The 24,894-nt window shown below is 43.4% G+C and overlaps 1 protein-coding gene and 1 long non-coding RNA gene across 2 annotated transcripts in view; one reads left to right on the plus strand and one right to left on the minus strand.

Annotated features, from left to right (window-relative positions):
- Positions 1-5,237: 5,237 nt before the first annotated feature.
- Positions 5,238-24,325, minus strand: Hsd17b7 (hydroxysteroid 17-beta dehydrogenase 7). The gene is made up of 9 exons (XM_021160622.2): positions 24,220-24,325; positions 22,378-22,581; positions 20,836-20,928; positions 19,542-19,656; positions 16,117-16,311; positions 14,800-14,904; positions 14,536-14,592; positions 10,767-10,865; positions 5,238-8,845 (listed from the first exon to the last, which is right to left on the minus strand). The coding sequence occupies exons 1-9, from the start codon at positions 24,252-24,254 to the stop codon at positions 8,744-8,746; spliced, it is 1,005 nt and encodes a 334-aa protein (XP_021016281.1). The 5' UTR covers positions 24,255-24,325; the 3' UTR covers positions 5,238-8,743.
- Positions 24,326-24,569: 244 nt separating this feature from the next.
- Positions 24,570-24,894, plus strand: part of LOC110292941 — a 2,767-nt gene continuing 2,442 nt past the window's right edge. Inside the window, exon 1 of the long non-coding RNA XR_002377763.2 lies at positions 24,570-24,693. This is a non-coding gene — a long non-coding RNA (uncharacterized LOC110292941). The remainder of the gene's footprint in view (positions 24,694-24,894) is intronic.

The following is a 24,894-nucleotide window of genomic DNA, read 5'->3' on the forward strand; positions in this document are numbered from 1 at the left end:
TAAAAATGCTTTAATATATATTATATTATATATTATAATATATTAATTTAATATAATATATTATATATTTAATATATTATATTAAATATATTATATTATATATTTAATATATTATGTTATATTATATATTAAAGCATATATTATAATATATTAATATAATATATTATATATTTAATATATTATACATTATATATTTAATATATTATGTTATATTATATATAAAAGCATTTTTAGAATAGCAAAAGAGAGCAGATCATATATATATATATATATATATATATATATATATATATATACAGTTCTCCAAGCAGTTCTCTTTTGCTATTCTAAAATATTCGCTAGATAGCTCATCTCTTGCAGACCATAAACCCAGTCTTTTATGTGACATTATTCAATCCAGGCATTTACTCCAGGTTCCTTTTTGATCTTTCTGTGAATCAGCATCCCAGGACCCCAGCCTTTGATTTTTAGGAGACAGCAAGCACTTTTTTTTTTTTTAACATTTTGAAAGAATTCAGAGATCTTTCTGCTTCTGTTAAGCACAGATGATAGGCTAGCTGGATGGGATCCTGACGCAAAATTATCATTTCCACCACGCCTGGGCCTGGACTCACTGTGACCCAAGCTGATCTTGAACTCAGGGATCTACCTGCCTTTGATCTTTCTGACAAGCTGGCTCATTAATGCAGCTGCCTCTGCTATTCCAGACCTGTGAAACCCCTTATATAATTCATATTGCATCCTTATTTTTTGCATAGTTGAGAAACTACATATTTTTGAACACATGTTTTTAGAGTTCTTTCCCACAGCCTTAAGGGCTGTCTTAAAGGTCCCAGTATTTACCATTTTGCTAAGTCATCAGCCATCTCATCTTTGCATCCTGAACTTGTGCTGCTCTGATTATCATTGAGTCATTAAGGCTAACAGGGAGAACATTCCTTGAAGGTGGAAGGTGGGGATATGTACATTATTATACAAACAAGGCTTATGCCCCAACAACTGTCAATACTCTTGGAGGTCCATGCCCTGCTGGCTCTGCTCCAGGGGCAGGAAACCATGTCACATTGTCCCTTCTGAGAAACATGACAACCCCTGACCTCAGAACAGTACATACATGAAGGAGTATTCTTAGGAAATCACCAAGAGGATACAATAAATGGGAATAACACAGAAGCCATCAGACCCAGTCAGGAGTGAGACTACCAGCAGAAAACATCCACATGCAAATGAGAGGTTCAGAAGGGAACCCTGACAAACACTGTCTTAGTTAGGATCCTTATTGCTATGATGAAGCACCAGAACCTTGAAGAGGAAAGGGTTTAGACAGCTTTTGCTTCCACATCACTGTTCCTCATCTCAGGAAGTTAGGACAGGGACTCAGGCAGGGGCCTGGAGGCAGCCACTAAAGCAGAGGCCATGGAGGGATGCTGCTTACTGGATTGCTTCCCGTGGTTTGCTCAGCCTGCCTTCTTATAGAACCCAGGACCACCAGCTCAGGAGTGCTCCTACCACAATGGACTGCCTCCTGCCCCCATCAGTCATCAATTAAGAAAATGCCTTACAGGCTTGCCCACAGCCCAGTCTACTAGAGGCACTTTTCCAATTGAGGTTCCCTTCTCTCAAATGACTTTTGTTTTTGTCAAGTTGATGTAAAACTATCCAGAATACACATATACAAGGATTGGACCTCATCTCACAGGAGGCAAATGACCAGCTCCCAGGCCTGTTGAGGTTGACTTTGTCTAAGATAAATCTGGGACAAGGGAAGAGTGTACTGGTAGTTTAGGCAGGCTTCATTTTTTTTTTTTTTCAGATCACATTAGTGACGTGAAAAGAAAACACAGCAACTTTAGCCTGGTTGCAATGAATTCCACCCAAGCATCAAGAGGTCTGATGCCCTAGGTCTACTTCCCCTATTCACAATAGCCAAGTCAGTTACACACCACGCAGGGTTGGAGGGAGGGAGGGAGGGAGGAAGGGAGGGAGGGAGGGAGGGGTGGGAGCAGTGCAGGTTTCGGTGGAAGATAAGTTTGAGTTCAGTTTACTAGGAGAATGAGGGTACTTCTGCCGGGTCCCTGGGCAAGGTTTGTGTGGCTCTGTACTGTTGGCCAGGGCAGGGGAGTTGGAAGATGCTTCATCTGCATACTCAGGGGCTGTAGGGTGATAGTGATGTGCAAACAAGGATTGAAGCCTGATAACCATCAGAGTAATAAATTTTCTTGCTATGGTTGATTGGGGGGCACTTTCTGGTGCCAGGTTTGGAATGGGGAAGGCTCCTGCTGTTCTCATATTTGAGGTATCTGTGGTTGAAGCTTCCTCAACCCATCCTCCGTAACCCTGGGCCATTATGGGTCCCACAGAAATCTGGATGTGGAGTGGGCCAAGCCCTGAGTTCTGTGTTTGGGACAGTTTGTATCTCTCACATATCATGGGATAGAGCTGGGTGTGGACACGGGGCACTAACGGCACCATCATAGAAGAAGAAAGAAATTAAAACTGTTTGAATGGGCTTAGGAGAAATGAAGGGAGTTCCAGTGGCAAAGGCAAGATTGTACAGTATAACTGTACAAAATGTAATGGCTCAGTTGCTACTTTCTGACAGAAAAATGGGCTTAGAAGAATCTTCCTCCCAATGAAGCAAAGCACCTTACTCATCATATATGATTGCTTCTGTATGTTTTCTGTATGTTAAACTGCCCACCGGGGTGTGTGTAGACAGAAAGCCAAAAATGCCACCTATGCTGAAAACCCAAGGTTTTCTTTCTTCCCTCTCCCTTTACAACCTACTTTCTTCTCTCTAGTTACTGCAGAGTCATCCCCAAATGGGATTTTGTAATTGTAACAAGCAGAGCCTCAAGTTTGCATTTAAATGATGGCTATAAAGATTCATGGTTTGCAGTTTTTATAGACTTGGGGTGCAAGGTTAGTGTTACCTGAAGTGTGTAGCCTGCTCATCCTATAAGGTCTTTATAGAACAGATCCTGAGAGAACTGGGGTTGGATCAATTCACTCAAATTCCCAAGGGAGCGACAATGGTGTGATTGCAGTATGAGAACAGCTTTGATGCTATAGAGAGCATCCCCAGGCAGCTGAAGATATGGCTTAAAGTAGACAGGCAAAGACAACAGAGAGTAAGATGGCTGGACACAAGGAGATCAGCTGAGATCTACCTGACCAGCAGACTATGACACAGGAGATAACTGGGTCAAGCTCGTGGCCATCACTCCAGAATCATTCCTAGGCCTTGTGTCTGGAGATACACCAGGTAGAATTCTGAGTTGTCCCAAGATGGGCATGGGGGGGACAGAGTTCAGCTGGATGGATCCTCCACTCTTCCCTTAGTCACTCCAGTGAGTGTCATCAGCATGGTCCACAGGAAACCCGACTCCCCGACCGTTCAGCCCACTCACAAGCATCAGTTTCGCAAGTATGAATCCAGGGGCCTCTGACCCCAAGCCCTTGACCACAGCTCAGCCATCCCTCGGTGGTACCTCGGGACAGGAAGTAGTCTGGGTCTAGCCCTGTAAGCACCGGAAGACTACCTGGCCCAGAAGTCACAGAGTAAGGGTGACCTCTGCTGGCTGAGAGGGACCACAGGAACCTGCTCCCCATTCTCCTGAACGGTTCCATAAGCCCCACCACCACTTAACCACGTACACAGGTCCAGTATCTTATGTGGATCTGTTTTCAGAGCTGTCAGTCTGACTGTCTGTCCATGTTTTTGGTAGGCTAGATTTTAAATTATCTCCATTTGATCCTCTTGACTCTGAATATAAAAATCTGGAGGCAGTCACAAGTTACTCAATTTGCGCTATCTCCTTTGCTTTTTCTGCCTTGACACTGAGCACTTAACAATGCAGTCTTCCCTGGTCCCTGTTGTTGTTTTTCTGACCCTGGTTGTTCCATTTTAGGCATATATTTCCTGGTCATAATTAACTCAACGCCATACAAGTCTCCCAGAGGAACAAAGTAAGCTAAAGGTTAGATGTGGCTATATCAAAACTCTTTATAAAGTGCATGTGAGACCTTCCATAAAGACAGGCTTTATAGATGAAGTGAGGAAAATAAGACTTATGATACGGTCGGGGACATAAACCAGCCTAGTCTTCACCACACAGAGTGCGTGTGAGGGTCACCAGGCTATTCAGTAAATCTACTCCCAGCCTCCTGGGAGGTTATGCACCCCGCCCTGTGAAGGAACAACCCTGTATGCTCAACGTTCCAGGGTCCCCTAGTATAGTGGTTCTCAACCTGTGGGTCATGACCTCTTCGGGGCTGCATGACCTTTTCATCGGGGACCCCTTATGACATCTGCCTATCAGATATTTACATTATGATTCATGACAGTAGCAAAGTTACAGCTTTGATGTAACAACAAAAATAATGTTATGGTTTGGGTCATTGCAATTAGGAACTGTAGTAAAGAGTGGAAGGGTTTGGAAGGTTGGGACCCCCTGCCCTGACGCTTGTCTGTGAACACACAAAGACCTCCCCACCTTCTACAGCATCTGGTTTTATTCATCTAACTCACAATCTACCTCATCCCTTTTTAATACTACTACCTTTAGTGTATTTTATGGAAATGGCATCATGCTTTCTCCAATACCCTAGAGACTGGATAAACACGCTTACATTCTCTATATTCTCCTGCTGTTGCTGGGCAATGATGCAACAATGAACATTGTTACAGTGGTCTGAAATCCCTGACCTGCAATTTCAAAGCCCAAACAGCTTAGGAAACTGAACATCTTTTCAAAATGTTTAGCATACTCCTTGGCACTAAGCCTACCCAAGCTGGGAGGAGGCTGTTTATATTTTTTATGCTGCTTTAATGTGAATTCATGCATCTTTTTCGCTGACATACAACTGGCTTTGATTATAGGTTGTTACCCCAACTCCCTCTAGGGCTGTTACCAAACATAGTGTATTGTGTGCACGAACTTATCTTTCCAAAGAACAAGCAACTTTAATTTTCAAAGCATATTCAGCACCAAGAGTTTCCAACAGGTGACAGTAACTCTGTTACAGTGTATGTATTTGAGATCTATCTTTAGGGCAAATTGAGAAACGCTGACTTGCTAAAGGCACATGTGCTTGTAACTTGTGATAGATGCTGTCAATCTGTTCTTCAAGAGTAGTGACAGTCTCAGTAAACTCTAGCTTGGCATTCTGAACATTATTCCAAACTAAGATACAGTGTAGGTTTTATAAATGTGGCATAATAAAAATCAACTGGGTCTAAGACCAAGATAGCATGATAATTTTATTCAAATAGATGCTTTTCCAATCAACTGTTCATATATTCATCAAGAGCCCAGGAAATGGCAAGCACTGGTCAAACACTAGAAATACAGCCAGAAACAACCATGAAAGGTCTTGGCCCTGAGTCTTTGGAATATTAAAGGACAATAAACAAGAGAAATGAGTACAAGTGTTAGATAAATAAATGACTTTTAGGCAAGAGCTTCATTCTCTATTATATAGACAACAATATCTCTTCTTACCAAAGGTGAAAAATCAAACAGGAAATGGTAAGAGACATAAATACACAGCTTGACAGAAAAATAGGTATTTTTTTTTTAAAAGCACCCTCTATCAATACAAGGAAGACAAGTTACTCAGCGCTGGTATATGTTTCTGAGAGTGGCAGCTTCTAATGTGGCTAGGAGCCTACAGAAGCAATGAAGCTATGCACTCAAGGCTCTTAAGTGCTGAACCATCTCTTCAGACCTCAAATAAATATTTTGTTTTGTTTTGTTTTTTCAAAGTAGATAAGGATGATAAAGCCCGAGGGATATGATGAAATTTTAGATTAAATAACTATCGAAGACCTTATTGAGGACTGAAGAAAACAAAACTGGAGCAAAACAAACCAACCAAACAAAAGCTAGGGAATCAACCACAGAGAGAAGATGCTACAGCATTCCAGCCTAGGGAATCAACTACAGAGAGAAGATGAGCCCCAAGGCCCTGAAGTCAATACGCCTGAGCATGCAAAATAAATACATGAAAATAAATTAAGAATAACGTGAACCAAAATTTTAAAATTAAAACCAGAAATGGTCATAGAACAAGAAAAACGGACTGAGCACAGGAAAGAAACAGAAGGGTAAAACCACAAGAGAAATGAAGCCAGTGTAAAGGTGAGAAATACTGCTTCTAACAGAGCACTGCGGCCCTCCCACACAGGCACCCATGAACTCCGCACAAAACACAAAGGGAACAAGAGTGTTCCAAGGAGGAAATACACGAGCTGGTGTGGTGTGAAGAAAAATTCACAGAATACTCATTCAAGCAGAACAGATCCTTTACAATAAATAAAAGTCAAGAAATGCAATACAGAAATAGGACTTAATATACCCTGACTATATTAACATCAAACTAGGAAATCCCAACAGACTACACCTAGAAGCCAGTTCCAACTTTTAAAAGATTTATTCTAATGTGTATGGGTGTTTTGTCTGCACAGATGCCTGGGCATCGGATGCACCTGTGGTGTCCACCGAGGCCAGAAGAGGGCATCAGATCCTCTAGAACTGGAGCTAGAGATGTTTGTGAGCCACCACATGGTCCTAGGAATCAAACCTGGGTCCATTGAAAGAGTAGCCAGTAGCCAGGCAGTGGTAGTGCATGCTTTTTGTCCCAGCATTTGGGAGGCAGAGGCAGGTGAATTTCTGAGTTCAATGCCAGCCTGGTCCACAGAGTTCGTTCCAGGACAGGCAGCCAGTGCTCTCAACCACTAAGTCATCTTCCCAGCCAGTATCAATCTTTTAAATCTCTAAAAAATATGAGCATTGAATATTGCTTAATAATTCATAAAAGGAAACCTCAACATAAATTAATATAATGCAGGACAATCTGTCGGCACATGTGGGATGAGAATAGCATCTAGACAATTAAGTGCTTATAATTAAATGCTTATAGCAACAATTAAGAAAAATTTCCAAATATGGAACCTAAGGTTTAACTCAAAGGACTTGAAAAGGTTTACTTTAAGCCGAAGAAAACAAAAAAGATAATTAAAACAAGTAGAGCTAATAATCTATATGGATAATATGTAAATAACTAGGAAGGAAAAAATAACCCAACGAGGCAGAAACAAGGTTCTTTGCAAACACCAGCAAACTGGAAAAGCTCCTGCCTTGCTGACCATGGGCAGATACCAGTGTCAGGAATAAAACGGAGGGAATTCCCAATGAAGCCAGCAAAAAAAGATAATAAAAACATTCTAAGAATAACTTGATGTTTATAAGTTGACAACCCCAGAAAAGGGTGTTTTCTCCAAACTCACCAATAAGCAAAACCCAAGCTTTTTCTCAATTCACTCTCAAGGCAAGTTAAGGTTATGACTACCCAGCCGCAGGGACCCTAATCCTCCCATACCACTGCAGAGCTCGGTACTGTCTCCTGGAAACAAGCACATGGGGAAGAGAAGGGGCCATCCGTCAGAAGGGCGGTGGCCTGCAGTGTCTGGGCCTCAGCATGCTGGCTTATTGACCTCTAAGGAACCTGATTCTCTACCCAAACGAGGAATTCTCATGGTTCACACAGAACATGGATCCTCAGGCAAGGCCGTGAAGAATAGAACCAAGGGGTGACAGCTTTGCTTTGCAGATGAGAAACCTGAGTTCCCCCTGAGAAGGAGCTTTTGCCAAATGGGAGCTCACTCAGGATGAAGAGTGAAAAACCACCCCTTGCTTCCCAGGGACAGAGGAGGGGCCGGTGGGTGTAGACTCATTCTCATCTGTATCTTTACAAAAGAAAACATAGTCAACAAAATTAGAGAGACTCTAACCAGAAAGTTTTCATACCACAAATTGTAGGGAGATTATATTTATGTATCTATCACTTTCTCACTTTTGTTCAGAATTTTACTGACTTGATTATATCCCAAGTGATAGGATGCCTTTATGATAAAAATGTCTAGCCATCTCTAGCATTCTGATACTCAGGGATGGCTCTTTAAGATTCATGGAGAAAAGGTTTGAAAAACTCATCATCTGACACATAAAAGTCGACTCTTTTCTTCTGCTTCTACTGTGCACCGGATGGCGTCCTAGCAGTTTTTCAGGATTTAAAAAAAAATTTTTTTAAAACATGAATATTTTCTTTTGCTATAAGTTTAATTCCAGTGAAATATGATCATGACAATAAGCCGTTCATAATGAATACATCTATAATATAGATGTTATTAAAGACCAAAAATAATGCTTGTGGCCCAAACACATTCATACCTTTCTCTTGAAAATGACTATATGGATGGACAATGAATGAATGAATAACATTAGGCAAAGCAGCATATGAAGGAGAATGTAAAGAGAGTAAAAGAGGGGATCGTGGAGGAAAAAAAAGTAGTAGAAGTCCTACCCAGTGGCATTGCCCCTCCTTGCTGAGACTAAAAGAAGCTTCAGGCTTCCCCATCACACAAGTCAAAACTACTGGGCTCTAGGAGGCAGAAAGCTATGCACCGCAGGAAACCTCTAGCAGTTCCAACAGGACACTGCTCTGGAGGGGTATGTAGTTGGTCCCTCTACTTTGCCAGTCCTTTCTCACATGTGTGTGCACGCCTGCACACATGTGCACACACACAGTCTTGGAGATCACTGTGAAAGGTAGGAGGAGAGATCATCACGACTTATGGTTTACTGCAAATGTGTATCTCCCAGCGAGATGGAAAGCCATGTGCGCCATGGAAAGCCACGTGCGCCATGGCATACAGGAGGGGCCCACAGGAACGTCCCCATCAGCTTGGGTGATCTGATTTCTGAATGGTGATCCTGACCCGCTTTTCCAGCTCCAGTAAGACCTCATAGAATTTTTCAGCAGTGTCTTCATCTATGTCCATCTGGAAAACAAGCACAGATAAAGATGACTGCAAAAGAAGAAACAAAACACGGTACACTGGAGCAAAGGGAGGTGCCCACGCATGTAAGAGAACTGGATGCTAGGAAGGGGCAGGAAGGGGCAGGAAGGGGCCACTGGGAAACACCTGAGGATGGAAATGCTCATGCAAACTGGCATCCACCAAACCTCCTGCTGCTTGCTTTAGGCAGAGAGATACACAATGTGTTTCCTAGTCTAACTCCTTTTACCCAATAATGAGGGAAATGTGAGTGCGGGGAATCACATCTCAATTCCTGTCCATGCTCACCCACTTCCAAAGTGCTTCTATGTGCATGAAACTGGAGATCCTGTCTTACCTGGTATATAACTGGTCTGTGCTGGTTAATTGCTTGTCATCTTGACACAACTGTCATTTTGGAAGAGGTAACATGAATGAACTGAGGGAAATGATCCCACCAGACTGGCCTGTGGGCAAGCCTGTGGCTCATTTTCTTGGTCGATGAGTGATGTGGGAGAACTCAGCTCCCGGTGGGCAGCTCCAGCCCTGGATGATGCTCCTGGGGCTATCTATCGGGAAGCAAGTGAACCAGCCACTGGGAGCAAGCCAAAACGAAGCGCTCCTTCACGGCGTCTGCTTTGGTGCCAGGCTCCAGGTTCCCATCTTGCCTTCCGGCCCTAACTTCCCTCACGGATGGACTGTGATGTGGAAGTGTAACATGAAATAACCCCTTTCTACCCAAAGCTGCTTCTCTCCTGATGTTCTGCCACAGCAACAAAAACTTCCCTCCCTAAGATTAGAGTTCCGGGCCAGCAAGAATGTTTTAGTGAGACCACGTCTTAAAACAAAACAACTCATGCAGTGTTGAACAATTTTGTAAATACTCAGATCAACCACGTCATTTCTGTTGAACGGTTTTAATTTCCCAAAGCCGTTTCTGGGTTAATGCATGGTGATGAGCCAGCCCAGCCACGGTGCAGACAGCCAGGAAACACCACGCAACTCCACCTGCTGAGGAGATGTTTCTCAAAAATGTCCTCAAGTCACTAGTAAGCAATACAACACATTTTGAAAACTAGAAAAGGCTGGTTTTAGAGTCAGGTAGCATGGGAAGTGATATACCCAGCTGACGGTCACTGGACTCGCGCTGCTGCCAAACTGACAGAGGTCACACACTTGCCCCAGTCTAGTTCTACTTTACATCAATGCATCCTCGGTGAGCTGGGCAGAGAAACACAGGATGCTATAATAAACCCTGCTCGTGACAAAGCTACACCATGTTCTTGTAGTCCTAGGTGCATGCTCTTATCTCTCTACCCCACCTCTGTGCGATTCTACTTGATTTCTTTTTAGATGAGACTCCAAAAGACTCAATACAGATTTAATTTTCTCTATTCTATGTCTCGCCTCTTCAAAATAGCTGTCTGACAAAGCTGGCAATTATCTCAAACAGAATGTGCATTCAGAGAGAAGTTAAGTTCACATAGAAGTATTTGGCATTCTATACGACTTTATTTATTTATTAAAAGCCTCCACGTGAGACGGCATACGAGGGAAGCAGGTATGCTCCCTCCCTGAAAAGCTTATATGCTGACAGGGGCACCCGAGAGTGAGTGTTCCACAGAACAGGTACAAGAAATCCCACCACAGGCATGGGGCCTGTTCTAAAGAGACAGAGGAGGCTGGGAAGAAGCTGAGTTCTGATGGGTGACAGACATCAATGAGAACAAAGGTGAGAGAGGCTTAGAGAAAGAAGATGCCGGGCACTCTGAGACAGGAGAAAGCCGAGAGTAATGAAATGGACCGTGATAAAGCCAGCATGAGGACTCGGGTGCAGAAGCCAAGCAGATGGGTTTGTGAACATCACAGGCCGCATACTGGCCTGGCTGCACATCTCACTTGACAACATCAACAGATTATGTACCTTTTGGCCCGTGACGTAATTAGTCCCGAATCCCGTGGTGGCGCTCACATATTTGGTCAGAGGGTTAAGAGACTCCGGTTTTTGGTGGAAAAGCCACACCTGGAAAGGAAGAGCGTGTCAGTGACGTCTGTGACGCTGCGCCTGCCCCAAGCAGGTGAGCTTTGCCATCGGTACTCTGCAGGGCTCCCCAAAGAAACCTCGAAAGTCCTCTCAAAAAGCATTAGCCAATCTAAAGGCCTTTGGAAACCGCTATCATATTTTGAAGAGACACTGTAAATCAGCCTGCTCCACAGTAGACTTTGAGAGCTAATCTAAGCAAAGTAATAAAACAGAACAAAACAAAAAACAAAAAACAATTCTCACTTCGCCCATCTTCTCCCTTAATTCTCCTATGAACCCATGACTCATCCACAGGCTTGAGTTAATGTCATTCTTAGCACACAGCACAATAAAGCACAGGTCACTGGGATAATATTTTACCAGTAAGAAGATGCACACGATCAAAAGATGTGCATGATACAAAAAGGAAGTCTTCCTCCCTTTGCAATTTCGCAGCCGCACAGGTGCCGTCTCCGGGAGGAACCTACTATTTCTATCATGTGGTCAGGCAAAGAAATCTCTTCATTTAGTAACACATACCCTTCCTTCTCTCTTAAACGGGGGTACGCGTGGCACATGGGAGTTTCCACTTTAACATCAAACCCTCAGTTTCTCAAACCTGTGGATACTGAGCTGTTTTCCATTTGCTTTTAAAAGAACAGAACCCAATCAGGGGAGAAGCTGGAACTGGCATGTTCAACTTTTAATGAAAAAATGTATGCAGTAACCAAACCACGAGGGATGGTGAGTACATTTCACCACAGCCTGACTCCATCTATAAAAGCGGTGCCAAAACCAGAACTTTGCAGTGAAGGTTACGCGCCTTTAACACTTGACCGCCAGAGAGTCCGCCACAGAAGCTGTGTAACCCAGGCTCGGACTCAGTTCCTTAAGCCATCACAGCCCTGCACCAAACATCCAAGACTTCGCTAATCTGAGCTGAGCTCTGAATTATAGATTTAGTTTGCATTTCTCTTAGCATCATCGAGGCCAGGCATCTTTGCCCACGGCCGAACCCGTTCAGAATCTTTGTGACTTATGTCTTTTACCTGTGATTCCAACAAACGCTGTTTTCCCATTTGCTGGAGTTTGTGATTTACTAAGAAAGTATTTACCTTTCGTGTAAGACAGATGTTTGTATTCTACGTTGTGCCTTGTTTATAGTGGAGTTTGGGATCATGCTAATTTTAATTTTCACTCTCTTAGAGATTCCACATTCTGACAAGGAAGCCTTCACATTCTGAAACTTCGTATAATTTCCCTGTATTTTCTCCCAATACTTTTGCATTTTAACTCTGACATATAGTCCTCTTCAATTATCTAGAACTTTATTTTGGTGAAAAGCAGGAAATAAAGACCCTTTCTTTTATGCCCTTCTGGTGACAATGTTGCTTGAAAAGCCCATCTTTTCCCTCTGTTTCTGGTCATTATCATAAACTAAATCTCTGTTCATGGGCCTTCTAAACTTTCTATTCTGCTCCATTGAGCCATCACGTTATATTTGTTATGATTAAAATCATTTTTTGAAAACTCTGACCTGCTAAAATATACCGAGTCCTCCATCACACCCTGCCTCCACTCGTTGCCTTCATTTCTATTTTACATACAATAAAAGCCTAGATGTGCGGAACAATGTTCAAAGGTGCCAAGCCAGGAACTGGGGAACTTGGATGTGAATAGGTAATATAATTCTAGCATCCTCAATGGTTGGCCTGTGCCTTAGCTCAAGCTCATGCCTCCCTCGTGAGGAGACAAAATTGAGCTACCATCCTTCATCATCCCTATCAGCCTCTCCAGATGTAAGTGAGTCAGATGTCTGCGGTGATGTCTGCCTTTTATGCGTGTACACTTAGAAAATTATGCAAGGTCTCGATGGGTTTTAACTTTTATTTTTGTTCTATTGGTGTTTTGCCTGCATGAATGTATATGCCTTAAAAAGGCATTAGAGCCCTTGGGAGCGGAGCTACAGATAGTTGTGAGCTGCCCTGTGGGGACTGGGAACTGAGCCTGGTTCTCACCAATGGCAGCAAGGACTGCTAACCCCTGGGCTGTTTCTCTAGCCCTTCACGATTAAGTTTTGAAACTGGGCCACTAGGATCATAGTGCTCACCCTATCTAAATCACCTGGCCCCTCAGAGTCTAGATCAGCCCCGTTCTCATCAAAGTCGGCTCTAACTAGTCCAGCCCCAGTGGTCCTAGCTCCCCACTGTTGAGAGAACATTCCCTACCTAACGACAAGATGTTTTGTTTTCTTACCTATCTTACGGATTCATTAGTTCCCCAAACAGACCTCTAAGCTATTTAGTAATGGAATTTCTCTCTTCTAAATACACCCCACACCGCTGGTGCTCAATATACACCCAACGCCTAGACAAGACTTTCACGCCGCAGATGTACAGAATGAGGAATCCCTAAAGCACCACATTAAAGGTCCTTCTATCTTGGCAGCTATACCAACACAGTCTAATAGCACCTGTTCCCACAATCACTCTGGGTCAGAAACGATTTGATTCTTTAATGTGTATCATTCCCTTCACGCTTCCCCCCAAACTCAATTTGGTCAAGATTTAAAAAAAAAAAAAAAATAGCCAGGCCTGGACACCACAGTTCTAGCCTGCAAGTTTCTAGGATAAAAGTCCTATCTCGGTGGATGGAGCACACCCTTCAAAACATGGGGGAGGCAGGTTCTTGTATGAGAATCCTGATCCATCAGTAGAGCTTTGGGGCTGAGTTGAGAAATATGCAAAGGCATTACGCGTGGACCGAAAAAAAACAGAAGTATGGCCTCCGAGCAATGCCTGCCCCAGCTGAGGAAACACGGAGAGCCCAACTGTCAAGCGCCAGTAAAGGAAATCCTAATGAGGCAGCTTGAGTCTCTAATACCAAGAGAGGAAGATGAATCTTTATGTTTTTTCTTTAGATTTATTATACGTATGTAAGTGCTTTGCTTGCATGTATGTCATTGTACCACATGTATTCCAAGTGCCTGTGAATGTCAGGAGAGGGTGTTAGATCTCCTGAAACTGGAGCTATGGATAGCTATGACCTGCTATGTGTGGGCTGAGAATCAAACTGTGCTGTGTCATTTATAAGAACAAGTGAGCCACCCCTCCGGCTCCACGAAGAAAATCTTTCACATAAGACAACAGGTCTTGTCGCCTCTACTCTTAGCCCTATCCCGTGGGAAGGCATTCACTGGCTATCACCTTGCTTTGACTGACTCTGCAGTGTCCTGCCACTTCTCCTGCAGCTCCTGGTACATCTTGCTTCTATAGAGGTGTGCTCTCTATAGTCATAGCGACCAGTGTCCCAGCAGGTGCTAAATGCTAAGCTTCTAACCTCGAGTTTATAACACTATACCGACTTTAGTCTCAAATGTAATTTGCTTGTTCACGGAGAAATGGTTCTCAACCTTCTTTGTGCTGAGACCCTTTTATATAGTCCCTCCTATTGTGGTGACACCCAATCATAAAACGTAATATAAATATCTGTATTCTCCAATGGTCTAGTGACCCCTGTGAAAGGGTCATTCGACGCCAAAGGGGTCACAACCCACAGGCTGACAACTGCTGTCTTACAGACTTGTCCCCTGACACTGCTCACTTTCATCAGTGAGCTTACCCTCCAATCACAAAGCCACTATACAGGCAATGAAACCCTAGTAACGTACCAGTGCCTCTGCTCCGTTGTACGGTGTCACAGTGAGCGAATTTACAAAAAAGCGAATCTGATGAAAAGAAAACAACAGCATTATGTGGCCATTTAGAGCCGCAACAGCAACAACAAATTTCAATCTAAGAAAGAAAGTTTGCATTTATGATTACGGCACATCAAAACCCTTATGTCAAATGGCTGCCTGGTGCTTATGAGTTGAATTCTTCAATTTCATAACACCAGATTAAAAAAATAATAACAATAAGCGCTTGCCACTTACGAGCCACATCATGGGTAGGAGCAACGTCCAGATAAAGGGAGGCAGAATTCCGTACGTAATATTGGTCATCACGACGCCTGGGCACATCACACTGGAATACAGACCCTGGGAGCACAGAGGAGAGACACAGTAAGATTTTAATTTGATGCAAATTGACTTAAGTTCAGGGAGGCTTGTTAATAAAAGACACACACATATGAGCCTGAAATCCAGGGAATGGCAAGTTTGGACTCTCAGTTGTCCTTGCTGCTTAGTAGGACCATGTAAGTCTAAAATCACTTACAGGGATCAGGATAGAAAAGTTAACAAGAACCGAAGCTCTAGTCCAAATGGTACTGCACCAAGTACGAAGCCCGGGGCTTGATCCCCAGCCCCCAAAATAATAAAACAATAAAAATTTGTTTAAAAAAAGTAAATCAAAAATTTGTTAAAAAAAAAAAAAGTCATTACGAAGGCTTCAATTGGAATCCCCCAATGTAATCCTAAGGTTTTCCTTCCTGCGACACTGAAAAAGAAGAATCATGAGCCGAAAACAAAGCCTACATTTTATTTGACAATTGAAATGTAAAAAAATAAAAATAAAAATAAAAATCCCAGAGCTTTTTATGAAACATGGAACTAACTCAGCTTGAGCCTGCCCTCTGAAAGGAATGCTGAGAGGACCTGCAAACAGCTGTGGCAAATTCTAAAGATCTCAAGATGTTAGGAGGAAACTCATAGTTGGACCACCACTCTGACTCCAAGCGGTAAGAACAACCAGAAAATGCCAACGGGAAAGACAAGAATTCCAGTTAAGATTCTGGACCCGGGCAATAGGTTCACTCAAAGCAGCAGTGACTCCAGGCGACGGTGGTCAGCAGGAGCCAGCATGACCGATAAGGGGCATCTTCTCATTTACATAAACACCCCGGCAATCTGTAAGCTCACAGAGACAGAGCTACGGAGCCTCATCACCACCTTCCACGAGGTTTAAACTACTGACTACCTTTTAGTCATCAGCATGACAGGCTGGGAGGTGTAAGGCTGAGTACATGCCACAATATCTCAAAATGTGAGTGTTCTCATCTAAGAACTGGGATAGTGAGAGCCACTTAGCTGCAGTGGGGAAGACATTAAATGACACAGGCAGACAGAAGAGTAGATACAGTCAGTGGCTGTACTGGAGTTAACAAGTGTCTCTTAGCAGAGGATCATAGTTCTTCAAGAATGCAGAACAGTAAATAAACGGCATAAATAAAAGGATGGATGCTGCTTGTCTCTCCCCTAAGAAGCAGCAACTCTGACGGTTAACTTTGGCATCTCTGAGACAGGCCTTGCCTTCTGGTTGAAATTCCTGTTCAAAGCCACATTCAGGAGGTCGGTAGCGTATTTGGAAGAGCTGTAGGGTTCCGGGCCTTTGGTGTGCTGGATGTCCTCCAGACTGAAGTTAGTCCTCTTTGCATTTCGAGAGGACGTCCAGATGAGCTGAGAGGGGTTGTCAGCATGGCAGAGAAGTGGTTCCAGTTCCCGAATCTGAATGAAGAAGACACAGAATAAAAGGTGTCGTGATCTACCAGGGGTATGTGCTAACAATGTAAAACTTCTGTCTATGTACACTGGAATTCAACAAGTAAACTCATGGGGATATGGTAGCAAGGAACAGGTTTACTGTTGCAAGAGCAAGAAGCTAGAAGGGTTATAGGCAGCAAAGAGGAAGGGGTACAGACATTACGATTTTGCTCATGTTAGATCAACTACTTGTATGTATAAATATATATACACTCATGAGTTAGAATGCACACATTTATCTCCACGGTTTGCTGGCTGAAAGGGCCTAGAGCTATTAACGTCTAAGTAGAAACAAGAACCCAGATCCTTATTTCTAACAACAGTTTACCTTGGTTCCCATCTTAAAATGAAATGAGAAAAGAAAGAAGAAATGGTATGGATAGTCATGTAAGCGCATCTAATTACCATCCTATGTCGTATAGTGTATGTTACAGAGACTAGAGAGAGAAATACCATTTTTAAATAAAACCCTTTGATGTATAAAGTATATAACCATGATTATGCATGAATATGGAACGAATTGAATTTTAAAAATGGAAGAAAGAAATTTTCCTGATGGAAAAATTCCAAAAAGTTTCTGTAGATAATCCATCCTTAAAAAAGGTGAAGTTCAACCCCCTCGGTGTGGGTTACACAGAGCAGAAGTCTTCTGAACATTACACTATGGAGACCCAAGGACGCCATCACAGTGGAGAAGCCTGACGAGCGACCTCAAGCCAGGAGATCAAGGTCACAGACTCTATAGTCGTCATCCTCCAAGCCAGGATCTCGCTATGCATCTCGGTGAGCTTGGAGCTCACTGTGTAGCACAGGCTAGCTCAGTCTTCCTGCCTCCAACCCCAAGTGCTGGGATGATAAGCATATGACATGGAATATGCAATCTTGATGTGAGGTGATGAGACAGGCACTTTACCTCCACAGTCTTTCCAAAACCACTCTACAGTCTCACTGTGAGACAAACATCAGAGAAATTAACCGAGAGCCAGTCTGGGAAATGCCAGGCTGAACTTTGATGACCCGGAGATGAGCTTTCAGGATCATCAAAACCAAAACAGGACTGTGAAACTTCCACAACAAAGGGCCTAAGGGGCCTTGACTACTGAATGTGCTGTGAGGCCCTGGATAGAATCCCAGAGCTGAGACTGAGACTTAATAAAACATGCGACTTCAGCACACACTATACTTGATAACTTATCAGTGCTATATCGTTTATTTTTACAAGTGCACAGTACTGATAGAAAAACGCACATAAGAGAAGACACTGCACACAGGATGGACAAGAACTCTCCGTACCACCCTTGCAAAAGTCTTGTAAATATACAACTACCGAGGAAAATATGTAATAAAAAAATATTAAAAATTAAAAAAATATATATACAACTACCGAAAAACGTTAGTTCATTAGAGAAAACTCTACCACTAAAGCTTCCAGACATGGGCCACACTGCAGTGGATAAATAAGGCAACCGAAACAAGAAAACCCCATACATGTGAGACTCAGCTACCCACTCCTAACCGGTACCACTTCAGGGACGTGCAACTCGCAGAAAGGACCCCCACTCTATAGTAACTCTTAGTGTCTGGTCATTGCTAGCCAGACTAGAAAGGGACCCATTTCTTCATTTACACATGAACCATGAATTCAAGTCTGTGCTTTATGAAATTTGGTCAGATTCCTAAATGTAACTGAAGAAGGCGGCATTGCAATCATAGCTTTGGCATCCGTTTCTCTGCTAGGTGGATTCTGAACCCCACGATGACGCTATCTGTCTAGGCAAAGACAGGCTAGGACACCTGTGACATCTGCCCCATGATCACAGCTCTATTTGCTTTCCTAACAACTTAACTTTGTAAACAGTAGAGTCATCAAAACATAAGACTATCAATATTATTAATGAGTTAACTCATTACTGCTTTGTCTTATTTTAGTCTTGTTTGCTTGTTCATTTGTTTGTTCGTTTGTTTGTTTGTCTGTTTGTTTCAGTTGAGAAAAGAGCTCCTCACACTGTAGCCCTGGATAGATCTAAGCTTGCAGCAGTCCTCCTATCTCAGCCTAAGTGTTGGGAAGACAGGTGTGAGGCACCACTTCTAAATAACTATCTTACTTAATAATTCAAAAAGGTAGCAAAGAAACGAGAGAAGATTCTAAGGACACATTAGATGATGGATTTCTCTATAAAGTTACTTAAGAAAAGGTCAGATAAGAATCCTATTCTAACCTTGTATGTTAGTAGTCAGTAAGAATGCGATACTGCATAGCACAAAAACCGAATAGTATTAAAATTCAGACAATGAAATATGAATCTTCTACTCATTCCTAACATCCTGGTACCCAAGTTCATCAATGGCAACCAGTTCTCTGTTTCATTTTAATCCATGTAAAAACATATTACATACACACACACACACACATATATAAATATCTTGTTTTTAACCAATGAGAGTATACTATTCATATTATACTTCTCTATTTTTTCTTAAGAAGATACCTGAGGCCAGAGATACGTATCTCACTCACTTCCTTGAATGATTGGTACATACTAGTGTTCCACAATTCTAATAAAGACACCCTAGGCCTCATTGGGGTCTAATTAAGAGACTTGGGAGCAAAAAAAAAAAAAAAAAGAGATTAGAAATAACAAATACAGGTTCTACGCAAGCAAACTTAGCATCACACTTCTCCTAGCACCAGTGAACCATAATGCCACCATGGCTGGCCACTTCCTCACCATATTAAAGCCACCCCAGGAGAGTAGGTCAGAGGCAACACACTAGATAAGCCACACATCTCATGATGACCCTTTTATATATTTCTAGAACCGTACATCCAAGTACGGAGGCTTAAGAAGAAACCATGATAACGAAAAGCCAACTAAGTATCAGTGTTTAATGACAGCACACTTACTGTCCCAGGCTATGAGGTGCCATGCCCTGTTTATAGAACTACTTAGACTAGAACTTGCTTTTCCTGCTGTTATTTTCTGTTGTTTTCAAGTGAGACTGTATGTCTGCCAATCTACCTCCTCTAGGCTCCACAGAAGCAGCATTTTCAGAGGTCAGTGATCAGATGTAAAAACTTGATGATTTAATGCTAACCATAAACTAACGAGCTTCGCAGAACAGTAATATGTCTGTGCACACCCTCAGGATCACAGCAATAAAGTATGGAATTAGTATGACCCCAGACTTTTTACCAGGATAAAGTGGCCAAAGAGATTGGTTTCAAACACCTCCTGCAACCCGTCGGCAGTGACCGTGTCATTCTGGGTCAAAAGTCCTTCTGCTGTGGTGAACATATGAATCACTTTTCTGAAACAACAGAAGACAGTAGTGTGACTTTTTAAAGCTCCTTGAATTGAAAATAACCAAAGATGTCACACACACACTTTGATTCTATAATGAGAAAATACCAATTTCTTGGACATTTGTATTAAATGAGATATCAAATACTTCTTCCACCCAAATTCACAGGAATACTTCCCATGCTTACCTGCCCCGACTTACCCAGTCAGATTAGAGGCAAACTATTCTTAGGCAATCATAGCTATGCTGATGAGAAAAAGTCTTCACTCATACTGAGTGTGTTTAAGTACTGGAAAAGTTAACCAGGTTGTCTTTTTCACTAGGAATTCTAAGAGCATCAAACACATTAACAGATTGCCCTGCTGGGATGTCAGTTTAATAGTGGGATGCATGTGTGTTGTGTTTTGTTTTCATGGAGAAAAAGTAAAGAGAAAATGTGCAGGTCGCCTGCATCAAAAATCTCTATGAATTAATGCACTGGGTTGCAAACACACATATTTCTAAGTCTGGCTTGTGGTTAGATAGCTTTGAACGTCACTATACTCCGTGTGCACTGAGAACCTCTCAGGCAGACATTAGTCCCCTGCATTCTCTCAACTCACTAGTCAGAGTTCCTGACACACAGCCAGGCATCTTGCAGTGCAGCCTCCCAGAGGCTGGTGGCTCTCTAAGCATGTTGCCTCATCTAGAAGGGTTCCGAGACCAGCACACTCAGCCATTTCAACACGAACCATCTGACGATATGGAATGTTCTAGAAGCTCAGACCACTATGAAAACCATGGCCACGGGCAGTGCTCCCCACAAAACCAAGTACTTGACTTGCCTGCTGTGGCACCAACTCCTTCTTCCTGTTTATCTTCATCCTTCCCAGCATCCCCCAGCTCAACATACACACCAAAGGCAAAGCCATGGCAACAAAATGAACACCTCTCTTGCACTCAGCCTCCCCTACAACAGTGCTTCTCATCCTTCCCAATGCTGTGACCCTCTAATACAGCTCCTCAGGTTACTTCATTGCTACTTTAACTGTAACTTTGCTACTGTTATGAATCATAATGTAAGTATCTGGTAGGCAGAATATCTGATACGTGACCCGCTTCTGAAAGGGTAATGTGCCCCTCCCCACAAGGAGTCTCCACCCACAGGATTAGAACCACTGATCTGATCTAGACTGTGGAAACTACCTTGAAAAGATGCCACGGAAAAATGCCTTGAGGTTGAATTGTGGATTAGGCAGGATTCCAGCATTCAGATATAAGTAGTCTAATCTTTGAAACCTGCAAGCAAAATACCAAAAATGGCACTGTTAGGAAAGATGAAACAAAACTGTATTCCACACTATAACACAGAAGGCCCGAGGTCAGAAAAACCCTTTCCAAACCAATGAAGATGGCCACAATGTAACCCTGGCATTACAATGGCTTTTCCTCAGCAGTGTCTCTAGCCACAGCAGATACCTGAGTATCTTGGCTCAGGGTAGTTCCAAAGGGCTTTGAAGTTAAATCTCTAGACGGAAATCCAAATGCAGTCCCCCCAACCAAGCCCTGGAGACCCCTCAAGCAAACCCATCTTCCTCCTGATCTTTTTTACCAGTTCATATCCTCCAAAGCTGGCACGTTAAAGTTACATAATGCCCAGCAGGTCTGCCCTGACCTATCAGTGCTGTAATCTGGATGACCAGGAATCTACCAACACAGAAGACCCAAGGGAAACCACGCAGTGGAGCTCATGACTGGAGACTACGTATCATCAACTGATTAAAGGTTGCACTCTCACATACCCTAAACCCATAAATGCCCTGGGGGGATTAGGCTTGCTTCAGAATATGTGTCATGGAGGAGGTGAGAAATGCAACCGTGAGTGAGCTTTTTTCAGTTTTGAAATTTCATAGGCCTTAATGTACGCACACCCCTTGGGAAGTGTGATCCAGGCAGGCAGTACCTGCTCCCGTGACACTCAGGCAACACTCATGCTCAGAGTGTCTCCCAGAATCTCAGGCACCACATCCTGTCTGCTTTGTGACCCAGGACAGAGCCACAGCTGATAAAACCAGACCTTGAAATATATTTGGTTGACAATATGGATAGTGCATCAGTACTTCTTGATCATACAACAGCCATATGGTTGAAATTATTAAAATGGCTACTCTAAGTAATGACATTGTTGCTGCTTTAGCTACTATGTGTCATGCAGGTGAAGCCAGACTAGTTATCGCATTACTACTTTACAAACTTTAGCAATAACACAGTTATTTTGCTAGGCATGAAGAAGCAATGCTTAGTAAAGTGTGGATATTAAGCTCTGGCTTCAATCAAGCCGCATAATCAATATATTCAAAATTGAAAAGATTGCCGTAGTATCTCTCTCTGGATAAAACAGCATCACTATTTTGTATGCATTCTAACAGGACGGAGAATACAGCAGAATACAGATCTAGTGTCCGACACAATGGTCCTTTTGGCAACTGGAAAGGGTACTTCCAAGTTCTCAGGGCTCGAATGTCATCACTATGTCAGACTCCCTCAGCACAACTTGTTCTATATATACTATATCCATTACCTTCCCATGTTTCCCTGACCTGTCCAGTTTGATTAAATGCCATGCTATACTACCACACAGGAAAGAAGAGTCGTTTTAAGCTATGCCCATTACCTTTTAATGTTTTCCTGCCCTTTCTCATTTGATTCATTTTATGACAGACAACAACCTATGACAAAGAGACATACTTTTGCTTGACTTCCTCTGCACCCCGGACCACCGACTGCAGGCTGCTGACATCCATCTGCACGATGCTGACTTCGGCGGAGGGGTGAGAGGCCAGCAGGGCATCTCGAACAGCTCTTGCTTTGCTCAGGTTCCTACACGCCAAACACAGGTGGAGGTCATCGTCTTCTGCCAGCAGCCGACCGCAAAGGGCTAGCCCAATGCCACTGAAGGGAGAATTCGGGCACAAGCATGAGCTCATTGAAATGGTGTTAGATAAAGGCAGTTCTCTCTGGTTCAGAAACTTGACAGTGTCGATATGAGCTCCAATGAGAAACCCAGGCAGATAGAAAATACCCAAACATCATGTGAAGAAGGAATCCCCCGATAAGCCATGTGGATAAGCAACACCCAGTTGTTCCCCTCTAATATGGTTCAATGACACAGTAAGTGGGGTTTGGAGTGCCTGTTAGGGTGTGATTTAATATATCTCCAGCAAATACTTTAAGGGGGGCCGTATTAGTTGTTTACCGTGTCCCCATTTTCTTGTGGTGCCTTGGTCCCACAAAGGCAAGGGTTCTCACCACTTCTTGGTACTGTTGCTATTAGGAAAACTGCAAATCATAGTAAGTGAACCGGTGAGGTTTTGGTTTGGGTTTTGGTTTTGTTTTGTTTTGTTTTGTTTTCAGGAGAATACACAGTAGCACAGCTTGAAGTTAAATCCCTGTCAACTACTAAGTCATAGCAGAACAGGCAACAGTTTAAAAAAAAAAAAAAAAAAACCCTCAATACAAGTAGACAGAAAGCAGAATTAGCAAGCAGATAGAGCCAAAGACAAAGAAGCAGGAAAGAGCAGAGCTCAGAGGCTTCAGATGCACTGGGTCACAAAGAGTGATATGAAGGTCGCAGCAGATGGGGCCCACAGCTGGTAGCGATGCCATCCTGGGTAACAGTGAGTTCTCATGCTGACTGCCAGCTAAGGGAACTCCAAAGTGAGTCTGGAATCCACATACTCTGGCCACCCTGCCAGCAAAGTATCAAGCAGATACCGGCCTATTCATCCTTACTTTAAATACCAACTTTAGTATAAGTTGCACACACCACAGTATATCAAAATCACACCAATTCAGGCCTGACTTCTACAGGCACTTTCCACTTGAGAACGGCCAAAAACCCAGCTGACCTAAAGGAGAGTGCACACTAACAAAAAGCCCAAGACAGACCCTTCCACTGGTTTAGTTAATATAGATGTGATTGGGTCACTGACACAGGCTTAAGTGGCATTTAACAAATCCTGTATTAATTCCTCAAAAAATATCAATGTAACCAATTGGGGGTAGGAGGGGAGTTGGTTGGGTCCATCCTCCACACGTTCTTCATCAACAAATGATAAGTAGGTCAAGGGTCAAATGGGCAAGCCTGGAATAACTTTGCTCATTGCTAGACTGGTCGTTCTGTAGGTTCCTGGAAAGAGTATACGAAACATGCTGCAGGAATGAAAATTTTCCCCATTGTCCTAAAGTTCATGGATGCTGACATTTAAACACCCGGAGTGTTTAGGTTTAAAGTGAACTGTGGGCACCTACAATTAACTACTCTCGGAGACTGACGGTCCCTAGAGAACAACTGTTCAGCATCCCTGCCAGGCTGACCAGTCACTGGCTGTCTAGCTTTCCTTTCCACTGTCATGTTTAATTCAAAGCGCCAGTCACCGAGCACCCAGTGAGGCAGGCATGACCACACCTCTTGGAAAGCCAGAGAAGGAAGGGACCGGGTCTCTGCGGACCCCATCGAAGTGAATCACCAACCTGCGCTTCCCCCCGCACCACGGAACATAGACTCCGGGGTTCCATAGGAGGTCTCACCTGCTCGCCCCGGTGATCAAAACCACTTTCCGCATCTTCCACGCCCTGCAGTGAAGTAGATCTGCACCGGGGTTCTTAGCCTGAACCTAGATCCGTGACCACGCGCACCTCGACCAATCAAGGCTCAGCCAGGCTTCACCTCTCTGCGTCATCCGGTCCGCGCGCGCTAGGCCCGCCAGTCGCAACTCGGCATCTTCTCTCCACGCCCAGACCCGGTGAGGTGAGATAGGCCGAGGGGCGGAGCCACGTGACACAAAGGTCCTAGCCAATCCAGGCAGTCGCCGCCCCCAGTCGCGGCGGGGCTTTGTTCTGAGTGAGGCGAGCTGGCGGGCAGAGCTGGAGGTTTCACAAGGATACTGGGAGAGGCTTCGGTGCAGGAACCCAAGTCCAAGTTTGCTTCTTAGGGCGTGTAAAGCATGGTCTTTAAGAAAGAGAACCTGGATTTCATTGAATTGTCTTTATGTCGAATCACGAGTAGGTTAGCAATTTTAAGCTCTGAATGTGGAATGAAACCAGAGAACGCTAAAGGAATGCGTACTGTCGTCTCCTTTAGACCTCTCAGGTCGCTGTAATGAGCTTTATTCTCTCTCTCTCTCTCTCTCTCTCTCTCTCTCTCTCTCTCTCTCTCTCTCTCTCTCTCTCTCAGAACTAGGTAATGAGGGAGGGGCAAATACA

The sequence above is a fragment of the Mus caroli genome, chromosome 1, assembly GCF_900094665.2.
Source record: "Mus caroli chromosome 1, CAROLI_EIJ_v1.1, whole genome shotgun sequence".
NCBI classification, from domain to species: Eukaryota; Metazoa; Chordata; class Mammalia; order Rodentia; family Muridae; genus Mus; species Mus caroli.